The 19106-nt window shown below is 40.6% G+C and overlaps 2 protein-coding genes across 6 annotated transcripts in view; one reads left to right on the forward strand and one right to left on the reverse strand.

The window, feature by feature from the left end:
* PHACTR1 (phosphatase and actin regulator 1) overlaps positions 1-19106 on the forward strand; it is a 537076-nt gene that overhangs the window by 147691 nt on the left and 370279 nt on the right. The window lies entirely within an intron of this gene.
* On the reverse strand, positions 7213-8925 carry LOC123824058 (elongation factor 1-alpha 1-like). The gene is given in 2 exon segments (XM_045847186.1): positions 7213-8421; positions 8423-8925. Coding segments are annotated over 2 exon segments (1386 nt in total). The 5' UTR covers positions 8902-8925; the 3' UTR covers positions 7213-7514.

The following is a 19106-nucleotide window of genomic DNA, read 5'->3' on the forward strand; positions in this document are numbered from 1 at the left end:
TAGTTTCTTAATTCATTTAGTCACTGTCTATATAAGTTTAATTCCAAAAGTTCACTCTTTTTTGAATTATCTAAAAATTAGCTGCATCTCCAAATATAAATATTCCTTTATGATTAATCAACTATTTAAGAGTCCTCTGATTACAGAGGATCCCCCTTCTTGCTGCCTTTTTATTGAAAGGATCACCAGGACTGTGGCCTATCAAGGCCCTAAATTTCTCCTGCTTTGACTAGTTCTCAGAAGTCCTGGGGAGGTCAGCACTATTCCCTTGGACAGTCTCTCAATAAAACACTAGCATTCACTTGAAAATGAGCCAGGAACACCCTGAGCATTCTCATCTTTACCAATGACCTGAGACAGAGAACTTGCTCTCCTGAGCAATGGATCAGAGACAAGGGCCCTGTGCTAGTAATGAGTCTCAGAACCCTTCTCAGCCTATGAAAATGAAGGTCTCAGTCATTTTCATTCTCTGTTGAAACTGAGGAGCATTCTGTTTGAGGAATACTGAGTTTCAAACAGACCAAAGCAGACAACTAAGAAAAGTATAATGCCCAAACACAGAACCTGGAAAACAATCTCTTCTTAATAACTAGCTCTGTTTAGGAAGTAGATCAAATTCTGATTTTATTCACAGGATGTTTGTATTCATTTTTTCGATTAGGTATTTCCTGCCTATGGGCCACAACTAGATGGGAATCCATTGCCACAATAACATGGGAATTGATTGTTTAGTAAAAATTAGGTCAAGAGTTATCCTAAGAAGAAAATCTATAAATTACTTATAAAGCACTTAAAGCCAGATTAGTATAGTTGCATACTCATTAAAAATAAAATAAAATTCCCCCAGATGGGAATAGCACTCAACTGGTAATAAAAATATTCACACTGAATCAACAATGAGATCAGGTTTGGTTTTGTTCTGGGGGGGGGGGGGTTGTTGTTTTGTTTTGTTTTTGGTTTTGTTTTTAATAGATCACCAAAGCCTTACACTATATCTTCCAGCTCTTTGCCAGGATCAGTACCTCTCAAGACTAGTTATGATTCTCCTACTCTTAAGATATAAGATTCATTTGCCCTGCTTCAGCCAAAGTCTATGAAAACAAATAAGGGACTTGTAGTCAGAAGATTTGGGTTTAAGTACTGAATTCACCATTTTTTCACTGTAATCTTGATTGGGTCACTTCAGTCATTCAGCATACAAGTATTGAATGCTTCTTCCAGGCATTTGAGAGGCAAAGACTAAAGGATATAGCCTGTTCTCAATAAATTTACTGTATGATGGAGAAATAGATATGAAATCACCCTGCAATATAACAGTTAAAATAATAGGGGAAACAAAAGTTGGCATGGAAGGCACACAGTATGTTTAGGGAAAGACTGGGAAGGCTTTTTAAAGGGACCTCATGAGGTGACAGCCCACATGTCACCCTTATCATTACGGGCTCAGAAATTCTCTTTGGTCAGGGGCCCCATGCCCATCAGGCTTGGGGACACTAACACAAGCTGGTCATACTCTGAGATGGCTAAAATATGTAAATCATAAAACCAATCTGTTAATTTTGTTGACCTTAAGCAAGAAGTCAGCTAGATATTCCTCAAACAAAAGGGTTTATTCAGGAAAAAGAGAGAATTACAATCCGGCACATGCAGCCATGGCAAGCCCCTTGCAAGTCCATCAGCCCAAAGAAAAAGAAGTTGTTTCATAGAAGGGAAGAGGTGGTTAGGACAGCTGTTAAAGCCAGAGTTCTTCCCATAGGGCTTTGCAATTGACCAGGTATGAGAGCTCCTCCTGCAGACCTTCATGGTTTCAGCCTTGGTTTAGGTGGTAATATTTTACAATTTACAAGTAAATACATAACATCCTAGGGGATTGGATAATCACACCTGAAGCCTTAATTTCTCATTTTAACTATAGCAATAGTGATAATGACAAAACTTTCCTTATATACTTCATAAGTATGTAGCTATATTTGGAGATCAAAGTCTAGCTGTCAAAATATCTCCCATTTATTGGATGTTTAAACCAGGCACTCTGCTAAGTGCTTTATATGCATTCTTTTATGTAGCCCTTCCTTAGCATAAAGATTTAGATATCATTATGCTAATTTTATAAGGGAGGAAACAGACACTTAGAAAATTTAAATAACTTATTCAAGATCACGCAACTAATAAGCCTCACAGCCAAGTTTTATATCTGGCTTATTCCCAAACCCATGGCGTTAGACACTAAGTATATACTAGTCATTATTAATGTAGATAATAACAAAAGTAAAAATACTAAAAATATATCTGCAAGAAATTTATTAACTGTAAACATTTTTATAAGAATGACTTAATAGGATGTGTATGGTAAAGAACAAGGAAAGGCTAATGAAAATAATTGCTGGTTTTAGACACTGCTATCTCAAGTTACTAGCTGTTCTTTTTTTACTCACTGCACATACTTTTTACCCTTGGAAATACATAGTACTTGGAATATGACTATGAAAAAGCAGACTCAAGCCCACTCTATATCAGTGAGTGGTATCTCCAGCCAGTATACCATATATATAGTATTTTAGAGCTTCTCGTTCCTGTTCTATACATGTTAGTCTTTGCCATGGCTTATATATTTCAGGTATATTTCATGAATTCAGTATCACACAGTGATTTTCTACTAAGTGATATCTAAATTGATACTATGGTGAGTTTTATGCAGGCAAAAGTCCAGAGACAATGAGAGAAGATAGCAATCTAGGATTTGGGGGGGGGGGGAGGGTTGGTTTTCATTTTTTAAAAGCAACAGCAAACACACTTCAGGAACTATGCGTGCAATGTGCAGTCTTGGAGAGCAGAGCTTTGAATCAGCCCAGAACCACAGCAGTCTGCTTGTCCCACAACTGCCAGCTGAGCTCTTCTCTTGATTATGGAGAGCACCTCATCAACTCTTTCTTTGTAGCCTTATTTAGAAACAATGTGTTCACCACCATTAGCTAACATGGACTCTAACACGTTTGACAACAGATGTTAATTCCAAATGCACAAGAAACTTCAGAGAGAACCTTTTAAAAATTTGCTGGTATTATTAGTCACAGGGCTTTTAGAGCTAGGAGACATCGGCATCATTAAAGCACCACTGTGTTTTCTATAAAAATTGTTAACCATGGTTTTAAAATGGTATCTTAATTGCACTGTTCTTCCAATGTTATATCAGGATTGCTTGACAATTGCAAGATTAATTGCTGTCGTAGCACATAAACTGTGCCAGTTTGTTAGGCAAGAAATGCAGCATTGTGAAGTAAGTTTAGTTTCAGACCACTCTCACAATGTCATTACCCTGGACATGTGGTCCACAGGCAGAACACCAGCGCGGGGGCCATGCCTTCTTCCCCAAACATCACACACACTGCTGTTACGATTGGTGACTGAAGACTATTTCCTCAGTAAATTGTAAATGAATTTCCAAAACATAAATATTTTTGGTTGTGTAGGCATTTAAAAATGAAGTCAATGAACACACTCTGTCTCACATTGAACTTCTCGAGCTTTAGAAAGTTGCCTGTTAGGCAAATGTTGTGGCTCTGATTTCTTGAGAGAAGAGCTCCATGAAGAGGCTTTACAGTGGTTTCCCAACACTCCTGTTCAGAAGACAAAGGGCAGTGTTTGTTGTGATCTGCCAGTCCAAATCTCATTTAGACTACACGCAGGTCCTGTTAACCAAAGAGAGGCAAATGATGATAATAATAATAATCCCAACCTGCAGTCTTCCTTAGACCAGGACAGCAGATGCATGAACCTCAAGTTGAAACAGTTGATGTTTCAGTGATGAAACAGTGATGAAATTTATATTGAGTTGAAAAGAAGAAACAGAGAAGCTGAGCAAAAACTTTACCCAGTGATTGCCCACTGCTGACCCTCTAGACCACAGGAGGCAAACACGAGGCCCACGGGCCGAATCCGGCGCCACCTTGTTTTACCCAGCCCAGCACCTTGTTTCTACCTGGAAGCAGCGCCGAGCTCTCACTTAACAGTTAAGGAGCAGTTATATTTAGACAGCCCTAAAATTACACTCGGCCCTTTGAAGGCGACCGCTAGGCTGACGTGGCCCCTGGTGAAGATAAGTATGACACCCTGGTCTAGGTGAATAGGTCAACTGCTGTGAGAAGAATGAGCACATTAAAGGGGAACAGGGACTCTGTGCTGTCAGCAAAGGGGCATCGTTGTCCTCTTTGTTGTGCTTCAGTCAGTTATGAAAATGCAATTTACACACGTTTTCCTTCATGATTCTTTTCTTTACCATTTCTTTACACCCACAATTAACCATACTGTCCAGTGTACAAATGACAATTGGGAGATTCTAACCTCATCTTCTCTAGCAAGCTGGAAATCAAATGCACACTTTGACCAAAGCCCAAAATTGACCCTACACCACTGTAGTTAATTTTGATTAAATCAGCTTTAATTAACATTTGAAATAAGTATAAAGTATATAATACATACATATAAACACACATTTGTAAACATATATAAATGTACATATACTTTATATAAACTTTTTACATATATATACAGTTTATACATATTAATATATACTAGCATATGACCTATACTAATGTATAGTATATATTTACATATATATCTAAAGTATTAAGCCAAGTATCTATATGTTGGTGAAGGTGAAAATGAGAGGATTCTATAGATGAACCAGATATTATTTGTGACTTTCAGGAAGTTTATATTGTAATAAGAGAGACTGATGTGAATCCCAATGCAATATAAAGGTATGAATGAAAGGAGAGAAGATGGAGAGAAAAACTTCTGTATGGGCTGAGTATGAAAGAGCCAACCTCAGTATTTCAGATGAAAACACCAGTATTAAGGTGGAGGCAGAGAGAACTTCTAGATTCAGTTCAGGTTGCCAATGCTGGCTGATATTGGTGAGCCCTGTGGAGGTCTGGAGCCAGAACTGGGTGTCCTTGAGCTTGGGGTATCCTACTGAGACATCAGAAAGAAAGAACACCCCTGGAGTCACAGTCCAAGTCAGTTGGAAAGTCCCAGTTCTAGTGCTTTGAGAAAAGAGGAGCTCTATCTCTGCTATCCTTAGAGTTGCTGGCATAGACTCTGTTGTTCCAGAGTCACATCTCACTCCTTTCAAGCCCATGACATAAGGAGAGTCATTAGTGACTCATTATCACTCATCTGTTGAGAAGTCCAACAATGTCTAGGCCATCATTTCTGCTGTATTATCACACACTGCAGGGTCACAAAGCACTGTTTGTTATTGTTGTTGTTGTTGTTGTTGTTGTTGGGGTTTTTTTTCAGTCAGCAGGGTCTAGTACAAGGAAGAAAGGAAATTTAGATGGCCCCACTATGACTGATTGTCAGAACAATTGAGGGGCTTCTAGGGGCTAAGAATATGTCTGTGCACTTTTTATTACCAATTAATTAGAGCATGCTGAGATATAAACAAGCTTGTACTGAATTCTATGTATAAAACAACTCCAGAGCTGACCAGGAAGACCCCTGTGCAATCAAAACAACTGTTTCAATAGTGGGTAGAACAATGCTCTCTGCTTCAGAAGACATAGGCTCTACCCTAGCACCACCCCTTCTCAGTTGTGTTCTGGAGTAAGTCATTTTATCCCCCAGAACAACAGTTTTTTACTATTAAGTGAAAATTTGCAATAATCCATGAAAAGGATTTATGAATTCTAAATTTTGTAATTGTCAGCATCATTTGCTAACCAACAGTGTAGATAGAGGAGCTATGAAGTTGGAATCTATACTATATATATTAGTCATCTCAGGCTGCTACAATAAAATACCACAGAGAGAGTGGCTTAAACAGCAGACATTCATTTCTCACAGTTCTGGAGGCTGGAAGTTCAAAGTAGGTGCCAGCAGATTCGGTTCCTGATAAGAATTCTCTTCTTGGCTCGAAGACAGCCACCTTCTCGCTCTGTCCTCGTGTGGTGGAGCAAGAGAGTCTCTGGTCTTCCTCTCCCTATGAGGCACTAGTCCATCATGAGTTCCACCCTCATGACCTCATCTCCTGTGATTGACTCCCACAGACCCCCCACCTCAAATACCATTGCCTTGGGGGTCATGGCTTCATCATATGAACTTTGGAGGGATACAGACATGTGCGTCATGATGCTGCCATATTAAAACAACCATTGTTTTATTAACCCAAAATTTAAAAGGCAATGACTTGAAATTATAAAGTGTCTGGAATGAGTTCTTTCCATTCAAAGGCAGAGAGCCTCAGGCTGGATCTGACCAGAGAAAGACAGCCTGGTAGGGCATTCTTAGGAAATAAGTGTGTCTTTTAAATGATATTCAGAGAATTGGGTTTGGGTAATCATGATTTCATCTTGTAATATAGGATAATAGTTGATCTGGTGCTTCTCTCCTTCATAAAATATAGTTGTTATGTTTTTGAGCTTTGAAATTAAAATATCTTCACTGTGATGCTAAAATAAATGAAAAGTCCAGTTGACTCTGCAGAATTGCAAGAACAACTAAGTGTTAAGAGCAGCTCACAGAAAAGGCTGGTACTGTAGCAACTCATGATTTATGAGGTTAACTTATGAGCAAATATAGGCCAGGTTAAGTGAGGAGCAGAGAAGATGGCATTGTTTGAGTGCCATGTATGATGCTAAGGCATAATGATTCTTGTACCATGTAAAATATTTACTGTTGTTTGTGATATCCAAGATTCTTGATTGCCTGTCCTTGACATAGAATAATATAAAGGCTAGACTCAACTCCTGAATTCTTTGGGTGTGTCTTACTAATCCATCGGGGTCAGTCACAAGTAAGGAAGATAGGGTGTGGGTACGTTAATTTAGTGTTTCTCAAATATTTGCTGTATGCATGAGAGTTGCCTGAAGGGGCTGTGCAGACACAGATGCTGAGTGCCATCCCCAGACTCTCTGATTCATTTGGTCTTGGGTGGGACCTGAGAAACTCCCCGATGTTCCTAGGTGATAACAATACTGCTGGTGATTCTCTTTCTAATTCCATGTAATTAAGAGAGAAATTGCACTCCAACACTGAGACTTAAATTCTAAGTAATAATTCCTTCAGCTAATTTGTTCTTTTTCAAAAGGTCATATGAAAAATAATGAGACAACATGGAGATCTCAGACCAGCACATAGGACTTAGTTTCCACTGTAGGTTTCATCCACACACAGGATGGCTGTGAATGTGGCCCAATACATAATCAAACATTTTTTTCTCATTAAATTTTGTTTTAATGCGTCTCAAAATTCCGTGACAGATTTTGGTCAAGTTGTTTCCATTAAAAAGTACTGATTTTTAAAAACTAAAAACTTAAAAACTGCCACACACACACACACAAAAATGAATGGTCCACAAAACATTCTCCTTTCCTTCTGAAGGTTTTACGATGCATTGTAATCATTAACCAGTCCTTTACTATTAAACTTAAGTGGCCAATTGAGACAAACAGTTCTGAGACCGTTCTTCCACCACTGATTAAGACTGGGGTGGCAGGTGTTGGGGGTAATATTCATTTAGCCTTCTGAGCTTTCTGGGCAGACTTGGTGACTTTTCCAGCTCCAGCTGCCTTCTTGTCCACTGCTTTGATGACACCAACAGCGACTGTCTGCCTCATGTCACGAACAGCAAAGTGGCCCAGAGGAGGATAGTCGGAGAAGCTCTCAACACACATGGGCTTGCCAGGAACCATATCAACAATGGCAGCATCACCAGATTTCAAAAACTTTGGGCCATCTTCCAGCTTTTTCCCAGAGCGACAATCAATCTTTTCCTTCAGCTCAGCAAATTTGCAAGCAATATGAGCTGTGTGACAATCCAGAACAGGTGCATATCCAGCACTGATTTGGCCTGGATGGTTGAGGATAATCACCTGAGCTGTGAAGCCAGCAGCTTCCATTGGTGGGTCATTTTTGCTGTCACCAGCCACATTGCCACGATGAACATCTTTGACAGACACAATCTTGACATTGAAGCCCACATTGTCCCCAGGAAGAGCTTCACTCAAAGCTTCATGGTGCATTTCAACAGACTTTACTTCAGTTGTAACATTGACTGGAGCAAAGGTGACCACCATGCCAGGTTTGAGAACACCAGTTTCCACTCGGCCCACAGGGACAGTACCAATGCCACCAATTTTGTAGACATCCTGGAGAGGCAGATGCAGGGGCTTATCAGTTGGACGAGTTGGTGGCAGGATGCAATCCAGAGCTTCAAGCAGTGTGGTTCCACTGGCACTGCCATCTTTCTGGGTGACTTTCCATCCCTTGAACCAAGGCATATTAGCACTTGGTTCCAGCAAGTTGTCACCATTCCAACCAGAAATTGGCACAGATGCTACTATGTCAGGGTTGTAGCCAATCTTCTTAATGTAGGTGCTAACTTCTTTAACAATTTTCTCGTATCTCTTCTGACTGTAATGGCTCAGTGGAATCCATTTTGTTAACACCAACAATCAGCTGTTTCACACCCAGCACGTAAGCTAGAAGGGCATGCTCACCGGTCTGCCCATTCTTGGAGATAACTGCTTCAAACTCACCAACACCAGCAGCAACGATCAGGACAGCACAGTCATCCCGAGATGTCCCTGTAATCATGTTCTTGATAAAGTCTCTGTGTCCTGGGGCATAAATGATGGTCACGTAATATTTGCTGGTTTCGAATTTCCACAGGGAGATATCAATGGTGGTACCATGCTCACGTTCAGCTTTCAGTTTATCCAAGACCCAGGCATACTTGAAGGAGCCCTTTCCCATCTCAGCAGCCTCCTTCTCAAATTTTTCAATGGTTCTTTTGTCGATCCCACCACATTTGTAGATCAGATGGCCAGTAGTGTTAGACTTGCCGGAATCTACGTATCCAATAACCACAATGTTGATGTGAGTCTTTTCCTTTCCCATTTTGGCTTTGATTTAAGTGGTGGTTTTCTCGACACCTGTATTCTGGCGGCAAACCCATTGCGAAAAAGCCATAATCAAACATTTACTTAAAACGTCATGAAATTTTTTTGTTTGTTTTCGTTAGTGTTTGTGTATTTAACGTGTGACCCAAGACAACTCTTCTTCCAGTGTGGCCCTGAAACACCAAAAGTTTGGACACCCCTGGAAAGGATGTCAGATTTGACTTATATATCCCTGCACTTTATAATCAATTGCATTCTTTGTTTATGATTTTCTACCTTGTGTTCTTGATTGAATATTCTTCATTCATCTCTATCTGCACAACCACATTTGGTGTGTTGATGCTAGTGAGAGATGGCCAAGGGCAAGAAGTAGAGGGTGGGGGAGAATAACAGCTCATCTCAGTTCTCTCAGGTACTGTCCCGGGCAAACCAGGATAAATTGGGCACTCTAGCAGGAGTGCTTGCCAGTGAACTTTGGGGAGAAAGGAGGATAATGACTACTGATTATGTTATTTATACTAACCTTGCTGCTTCAGATGGTAAAATCCTTTGACAATAATGGTATCATGAAAGCAAAAATCATCCTTCCATACTGACAAATTGATTTGACAAATACCAGCAAGTTCATGCCTGCTGCGTCTGCCTAGGTTCCAGTGTGAGGCTATTAGTGAAATACCATGCAAGTGCTTAATGGGTCCACATGTGTATACACAATTCCTTGTCTTCAAGCTCTTTTCAAATTCAATTCCCCGGTCTTTTCACTCTCTCTAACGAGTACCTTTGTACTCCATTCCTACAGGCAGTGTGCTAGTTGCTCAGTAGCCTAACCTGTCATAAAGAGCCATTGTGAAAGTGTCCTCATTCTTTGCCTAGCAGTATGAGTCAAATATTATAGTTTGCAAAGCTACAAAACTAAAGGTTTTAACTTCTTGATTTTCTAACAGTCCCACTTTCAGACACCTTTTTACATTTTCCCCACAAATATCCTTGGCCTTGTTGGATTTGGGGGATCAATTTTTAGCATAAGAAGTTTGATATAATATTTTCCTCCATCTATAAAACCTTATGATTCTATTCCCCAGCAATGCAAATGACCCAATAATGAGTTCAGTGGAAGAACTTGAAATCTGGGCCCTTAGTTCCATCTTTTACTTTTTGGTCTTCCTTCCTTTATTCTCACAGTAGGAAAGGCACTCTCCAACAAGACCAGCTGAAGGGAGCTCCGAGTTACTCTCTGACTAAAAGAGACTCAAGGAGAGTTATGCAACTCTTTCAATTATGTTTTATATCATCTGTGAATAGGCATGGGATCCAGCAAATCCCAGCCTAAGCAACAGTTTTGGGGAAGATCCCTTAGGATAAGTAGGACCAAAAAGTTTACACGTTCACTGTACCTAAATAATTCAAGTTGATGGTGGTGGTTGTGAATGCAGACTTAAGGCTTTTCAGTTCCTCTCATCCAGAACAAATGGGGTATCAAGAAAGCAGACTTCATGCACTAGAGGACCTGAGTTTTTCCAGGTAAAGGAAAGAAGTTAGGGAAATATTTTGGTTGCATTTTAAACTTCACTCTTGTGCTGTTTTAGCCTTGTCCTCTCCCCCGACCCGTCCACCCACATCTGTTCCATGCAGCTCTGAACTTCTCTTGTCAGTCCCTCTCTCCCCAAAAAAGAATAAAAAAGTTTCAAGAATTTCACCCCCTGCAGACCAGCACTGCTTTTGTGAGAAAGAATTGGTGCTGAAAAGGCTCAGCCTGCTCAGTCGTCTTTCCTCCCACGTACATGCCAGGTTTTTGCAGGTTGGGGTGGGGTAATTGAGGAGGCATATTTCTCAATAATGGGACCAAGTGTTCCTTTTATGTTCACAAAGGTCAAGGAGCCTCTGAGGGGTGCCTAACTTTAACTGGAACATAATCAACAAAAGAAAAAAGCAAGCAAAATATAACCCAAGACATAGAAATTAAGAACAACTTGACAGTAACTGGAGGGGAGGTGGGAAGGGATAATGAGGGGAAGGATTTTCAGGAACTACTGTGAGGGACACATGGACAAAACCTCAGCAGGGGGAGGATGGAAGCAAGTGGGGGAGGTGGGTTTGGCTGGGGTGTGGGGAGAGTGATTGGAGGAAAATGCAGACAACTGTAATGGGACAACAATAAAATAATTATTAAAAAAACATTTATGCAAATTGCCTTGCTGAGAAGAGGCTGTGCTTTAGTGACAGAAAAGCAATACAGACAATAGGTGAGAGGTGTTTCTGCAGAATTGTATGCTTGGGCCCTCAAGTGCCCAGCCCACAGGTGCCAAACTAGTATCACTGTTGTTGAGCTAAAATAAAGCTTTCAGAGGAAGGGTTACTGAGATAGAGCTCCATTTTGCAAAATGTTTTTATTTCTTTTCCTGCCCCCTCCCATCAATTGCCTGTCATGTTTACTAAGTCTTGAGCTTAGCTAATGGTTAGGAGCTGGTAGTGGAGAAAGAGAGACAAAAAGAGAGAGGCTTCAGAGACTTGGATGTGGAGATAAAGAGAGAAAGAAGAGAGATGTAGCTACAAAGAGAAAATACTGGAAAAGAGAAAAACATAAATATATATAAAGAAATACAGAGAGACAGAGAGGTACTGAGACAGAGACAGAAACAAAGAAACAGAGAGATAATCAAGATACACTCACATTCAACATAATTATGTTTTGATCAAAGACCGATCACACACACAGTGATGGTCCAATAAGATTATAATGGAGCTGAAAAATGCCCATCACGTAGTGATGTCATAGCCATCACCATGTTACAGTGCAAAGCGTTTGTCACAAGTCTGCGGCGATGCTGGTATAAGCTCACCTACTGCACTGCTGGTTGCATAAAGTATAGCACATATAGGTGCAGTACATACTACTTGATACTGATAGTAAACAAGTATGTTACTAGTTTATGTGTTTACTATACTATACTTTTTATCAAGAGGATAAACTCTTTCTACTTGTAAAAAAAGTTTGCTGTAACATAGTGTGTCGTGTTACAAAGGCAGCAAGCAGCCTCATACATCTTGTGTTTGCCACATTCTTGATTGCCTCAGTTTCTCTCATGTTTGGTGTCATCTTGTGTTGTTTTATAAATTTACTGTAGCCTAACTGTGCAGTGTTTATAAAGTCTGCAGTGGTGCACAGTGATGTCCTGGGCCTTCACTGACTCACACCGAGCAAATTCAGTTCTACAAGCTTCCAGCTCCGTTTATGGCAAGTACTCTCTGCAGGTGTACTACTTTTACCTTTATTTTCCTGTACCTTTTCTCTGTTTAGCTACACAAATACCTACCATTGTGTTACAGTTGCCTACAGTATTCAGTCCAGTAACATGCTGTATGGATTTGTAGCCTACTAGCAATAGGCTATACCACAAAGCTTACAGTGTAGTAGGCTGTACCATCTGTATTTGTGTAAGTGTACTCTGTGATGGTCTCACAATAATGAAATTGCCTAACAACATGTTTCTCATAATGTATTCCTGTTGTTAAATAGTGCATGATTGTATATAGAAAGATAAAGAGAGAGACAGAGGGAGAACTGGACCTAAATATCCTCTGTTCTGAGGATGACAGATGAACTCTATGGAGACAGTCCTTCTGGGCAAAGTAGACAGGATCAAATGAGAAGGAGGCACCGAACCTGAATTTCATGGCTTGTCTGAATGCACATAGTTAATAACAGACAGTGTAGTTTGCAAGACTAGTCAACTGCTTTAGACACTGGTGAAAAAAATCAGGCTCCCAATAAGGAAGGTCTTGCAATATTCTTGGGCAAGGGCTCCCTTTTGACCACTGGCCTAGTCATTTGTATTGGAACCTCCCTGGCTTCTTATGTTCTGAGGTCACCTGACCCTTGTGCACCTCTCTGACTGTAATGCAGGCTCCACCTTTCATATCTGCTGGGGTCTTTGTGTGCGTTCCTGCTGCGTCAATGGCCTAGAGAAAAACCAAACTTCAATAGGCTCACTGTGATCTGGAAATAACAATATCTACCTGGAGACTGACATACAAAGAGAGCAACTGATTGACCCCAGAAGTTAATAAATTCAATGTGCAACAAGTTATTAGTAAATGGAAGAGTTAGAACTTGAACCCCAGCAACCCGACTTGAGAAGCCCAGCCTATTATCACAGCACCAACACCTGGCACATAGAAGCTCTTCACAAAATATGAACTCACTGACAATATCAATACTAAGAGTTTTAGAGTCATAGCTACCTGGATTGCAGGTAGATGTACAGATTTGAGTCTTTACCCCTCTTTTTGTTTCTTGCTTGATTTAACCAGAATATTAAAGGAAAAAAAGGAAGAATGAGGGAGGAGCTGGTCCACGACTGATGTGTGGGTGAAGTTATGGGACAGTCTGTATCCCAAGTCCTCTGTGTTTGCAGATGAACATTGCCACACATCCACACTTATTAATGTTCGCATTTCACATGATGTGTTTGGTGGGAATAAGAAATCCATGTATTAACCAGTGCATGTAGAGAACCCACCTCTACAATACTTTAAGGAGTAATAACCATCTTTTTTCTTTCTTGTGTTCCATAATACTATCCGAACCCATACTCTAAAGATACATTTTGCATGAAAAGACATTTTAGAAGTGTCAAACTCAATAGAGAAATGGGAGACAAGACACGTGAAGCAAGGAGTGGGTGGGAGATAATTTGCAATCTATCAAGACATGTGGATCAAGACCTTCCCATTAGTTTTCACCAAAATATCACTGGGGGCAGATAACGATATACTGAATAGAAACACAAAGTGGAAGAAAGAAGGCAGGAAGAGGGTGAGAGGGGGAAGAGAGGAAAGCTGTCAAATTCTTTCTCACCACCCTGAAATAGCAAAAGGCCTATGTCCTGGCCTTTCCCCAGAGGATTGTGGAGAATCAGAAACAGTTTATGCACCTAAGGACCATGTAAGACATGTCTGGACCCAGACCCCAGGCAGGCATTCTATTCATTTAGAACAATGGAAAATTAATATCTTCTAGGAGTTCCTTCACCAAAATCCAGGAAATTCATTTTTATCTATAGATAAACTCTTATGGAGCAGCCTAAAGCTTGCTCACTATTAAGTCCCAGGTCTTGGGTTACTTGCTCTCATTAATTCACTTTATAATCAATAGCACAGGGTCCAGCACACTCTCCTCTTCATCTGAGCCCCTTCCCACTTCCATCCACATCTTTCTTCTAATCTGCATCCACCTCAGGACTATGAGTGTGCTTCAGGCATAATAACCCTGAGCCATGACAGAGACTTATAAACTCTTGATAGAGTCCCAGCCTCAAACTGACAGAGCTTCCCCAGGACATGGAGAATGAGGAACAAATTCAATATGACATTCAGGTCCTTCCATCATCTATCTCCACCTGCAAGATCAGCCCTATGTCCCATCCCTAAACCATAAACCTAATAATTCAGTCCTATCTCATATTTCCTAGATCTTAACCTAATAGTCCAGCCCTGTCTCAATTCTTTGTACCTCTCCCCGATGGGCCAGCCCATCTGTAATCCTTTGAATCCCTACCTCCTTGTTTAGCCCTACCTCCCACTTTTGTATCACAATTATGATCTTACTGCAATTCTACCTGATGGTACAGCTCTATCTCCTACCCCCTGAAACTCTATCTGAAGTTTAGCTCTATATCTCACATTCTAAATAAACTGGATTTCTCAATGTGCAGCAAACCCATCCTCTGTCCTGCCGAGGACAGTGCCTTTGTTAATATGTAGTCAGTGTCCTCTGTACTCTTGATTCTTGACATTTTACCACCTGCATGAATCCCTTTGAGTCAGAATTTCTCTCTCCATCTTCTTACTCTTGGAGTACTTAGCACATATTATTTTTAGGGTTTATTCATTTGTGTATATCTTTCCCCCACCCCAAGATTGTAAAGGTGTTGAACTTGGGTGCAGGGCTAGGGTTATAAGGTGAATAAGACATGACCTTATATGACTTTCTTTTATCATCTGATAATTTATATGCTCCTACAGCACCTGGCAAAGTGCTAGTAACAGTATATTTTGTTGGCTAGAATGAAAGAGGGGAAGCAAATTAGCTGGCTGTAGCTGACTAGGGTCATGATAAAATAAAACTCTAAAGCTTCTGATGCATGAACACAATCCCTAATTAGCTTAGAGAAAACATAAACATTTTCTGCAATAAAATGTCAGGGTTTGCGGCAGTGCATGTAGGTGTAGCAACACATTGCTCTGTCAATTCAAAGAGACTCTTTGTCATGCTCATTTCAGAGAAATGTCTCTCTCTCTCTCTCTCTCTCTCTCTCTCTCTCTCTCTCTCTCTCAAATCCATAAACATATTCCCAGGTGAGAATTAAAAAAAAACACTGGAGCCTGATTCCTCGGGAACTGCATCCGAAGGGTCCGCAACAGGCACATCCATAGTCGCACACATGCTGCCACCCACGTGCACCCTTCTCCTTCTCTGTCTCTTCCTTTTCATGCTGGAGCACATTTAGTCTCCCCTTCTGAGTACATGAAAGCTTCATAACCCCATCCTCATAATACATAGGGTATCATGGTACATTAAAAGAAAAATTTTTATCTGTTAAATGTGCATAGTACAGTATTTATTAGTGATATTTGACAAGATAGCTTGTTTTTCAATATCCTAAGGTTTTAGTTTGTTCGTTTGCTTTTGGTAGAGGGATGGACAAGGAAGCTTGAAAAATATTGTTAAAAGTAGATGACGGATACGTGCGAATTTTTTAATCCTCACCCAAGGACATCCTTATTGATTTTAGGGAGGGAGAGAGAAATAAATATCAATATGTGAGAGAAACATTGACCAATTGCCTCCTGTATGTTACCCAACCAGGGATCAAACCTGTGACCTAGACATGTTCCCTGACTGGGAATCAAACACCCGACCTTTCTGCTCATGGGACAACACTCCAACCAATTGAGCAACATCAGCCAAGGCTATGTAGGAATTCTTTTGTACTATTAACTCCACCTTTACTGAATGTTTGAAAATCTCCATAGTAAAAAGATTAAGAAAAGGGTGGTACACACACATGCATATACATACCCACACATACACATACCCCAGCTTTTCACTTCTCTCTCTGATTTCATGTACATAAAGCAAAGTCTCAATTATCAATTCTGCCACTATTTTGGTACAAGGGAGAAAGTAGGGCAATACAGGGTGTATGTATTTCATCCCTAAAAAGGAGAATCCCCTATTAAACATGAATGCACTGGGAGCCTGACTTGTTTCAATACTGTGACTCTTATAGTTCAACTTCTTTCCCTGTGTCATCAAGATGCCCCAGAAATCCTTCATCATTCTCATTCTTCACTGTGGTTCTTCAGACCCTGGATCCAAGCTTATCCCCCTCAAGGTGAACAACAGAACAAATCTTTGTATTTTCAGTACCTGACACTCCCATGTTCCTATAGCTCTTCTAGGTCCATTTTCCTCTTTTATTCTAAATACATTCTAAATAAGTCCAGTTTATATCAGAGATGAAAAAATATTTATTCAGCTAGGTTGCAGATATGCAAACAGAATAAAACGCAGTACCTTCTCTCAAGAAAGACATGTAAACAAGTAAGTGCCTACAGAGACTTTAGATAGCTTGGAAGGTAGTGGAAGAGAAAAAGAGTATTGATGTTAAGTACAAGCACTGCATTAGATGTTCATGTAAAGAGGTTTTCAAACAGAAGATTCAATTAATTCTGAGGAAGCACAGAAAAGGAAGCCTAGAGAACAGGTGAGAGTAAAATGAGCAGTGAAACATGAGGGATTCCCCAGGCAATGAGGGGGTTGGGGTCAAGGGAAAAGGAAGAGATATTTAGGAAGAGAAGTGAATGATCAAAGGCAGAGAAGTATGAAGGGGCAGAGAAGGACATAAGGGATGAGCTTGGTTTTCTGCTTGTAACAGTAACAATATATGGCTGTGACTCTCAGCCCCACATGCCAAACCCAGCCTCCACCTGGTGTTGTAAACAATATTTATTGGAGCACAGCCTCACCCAGGTGTTTACAGATGGCCTATGGCTGCTTTTGTATCACAGTGCCAGGGTTGGGAAGCGTATGCAAACCCTGAGATACATGCAATCTGGTCCTATGCAGAAAAAGTCTGCCCACCTCTGCTCTAGGACAGTATTTCTCAAGCCTTATTGTATGTATATATCATGGAATTCTTACCTAAACGGATTCTGGTTCCATAGGTCTGAGTGGGCCGATTTCTCTGAATTTCTAAGAAGCACCCAGGTGATGCCACTGCTGCTAGACAGCTTGGCGTTCTTTGAGTGGCAAAGATGGAGAGAAACTGGGTTCTCACTATTGGTTCTTCCAGAATGGCATGGAGAATGGTGTCTGAGAAAGCATCTGAGCATCTACGAGTTGAAAAATGGAGATTGCTGAATCTGTTTCTGGAGACAACCTGTCTTACTAAAGTGCACAGAGATTCAAAGTCTTGTTTCTCTAACTAACTAGTTTAAGTTTTTAGAAGAACAGTTTTTCTCTCAATCCTCACTTGAGGATATGCTTACTGACTTTTTAGAGAGAGAGAAGAAGGGGGAGGGAAGGTGGAAGGGAGAGAGAGAAAAAGAAAAAGAAACATAGATTGGTTGCTTTCCCCACATGCCCCGACCTGGGATCGAACTCACAGCCTTATGGTATACAGGACTATGCTCCAACCAACTGAGCTACTTGGCCAGGCTATTGGCCAGCACTAGAAGAACCATTTTATAAACACCAAATGCCCACTAATTACATCTTTCTTCTTCCTCAAAACAAGGTATATACTGTAATCCACATGCTCTGCATCCATCCTTAGAGTGTCTCTATCTCTGTTCCTTTTAGCTAAGGATCGCCCAGGTATAGGCCACAGAGGCTGGCCCAGTCACTTCATCCTTACTGAGCCACCCACCAGCAGCACCCCTTTGTTAGCTGCAATAATTTAGTGATCAAATGTAATACCACACTGAAGGACCTCTCATAAAACATAAAAGGAGCAAATCCAGTAGGTCTCTACCTTGACTCATAGCAAATATAATAAGAATGCTGATTTCCACCTGTCCCATTCCAAAATCCTCATAACATTACAATAAAATAAGAACACTCACTCAAGTGACTCAAGATATTCTTTGTTTATTTCAGCTTACAATTATGAGGGTTGGTGTTGGGAACAATCCCCTTTTTCCTCTTTATTTTTAAATAGAGAATTAGGACTAATCCAGATTTGGCAGGTATTATCTGGAAAAAAAATTTAATTCTCAGGCATTCAAATATGTATTTTCTTAGTTGAAGAAAAAACTTCTTATTTCTGCACTGCTGCCACCCCCCCCCCCAGTAAAAGAAAAGACTTAAGTAAAGAACCAAGCTTACAGGGGACTTTGAACATCAATAGCTCTCAAAAGAATAACATTTATATGAGTTAACTCCACATGGCCCAGAAACATGAGGACTGAATTACCATGGAAACTTTATACATGGACTTTATATTTAATGTGTTCAATAGAATGTATGTTACAATTGATCTGGAAAAGTAATTTATCCCACATCATGACCCCAAAGGGTGTGGTTTCCCCAGAGCCCTGGCCCAGGAGCCAAGGGTGAGAGTCCCCACTCTGCTGCTGACTCGGTTATGTTTGGTGAGCCACTTACACTCACCCCTTCAATGTCTGCACGATGACGCCAGGGCCCATCCTAGCTGTAAGAGCAGAATTCAGTAGATGTGCCCAAGGGGAAGTTCAGAGCCAAGAGTCAAGCTCAGCTTTCTGATTTCAAATCAGGGCTTCCTTCAATGTTTTCTGCTGTTCCTATGAATAAAAATGATACATTTATTACTTCATTCTTAACAGTAATGAAAACTGCCCAATTCAACCTACCAATATAACCCCAGTGTTGTTCAGTTGCTATTGTGGTTTTGAGGATAACAGTAGAAAATCACTGTTGTGGAAATTTGTATGAGCTCATGTGAAGCACTGGAGATTTTTAGTTACTGCAAATCAATGAAGAAATTGCTGGATAAGCTGGATTTGTGTTGTCCGCATGTTTTGTGCTTTTCTGAGAAGGACTAAAGAAACCACATGGCAGCAGGTGCCCTGCGCATGGCCAGTGAAGTGTTACCGTTGTGTGCAGAGGTGCACAGGAGCAGGACCAGGGACTCTGCCCAGCGTAGTGAAGAACAGCTGCTC

The sequence above is a fragment of the Phyllostomus hastatus genome, unplaced genomic scaffold (assembly GCF_019186645.2).
Source record: "Phyllostomus hastatus isolate PE091 unplaced genomic scaffold, TTU_PhHast_1.1 phas_contig_524, whole genome shotgun sequence".
Lineage (NCBI taxonomy): Eukaryota > Metazoa > Chordata > Mammalia > Chiroptera > Phyllostomidae > Phyllostomus > Phyllostomus hastatus.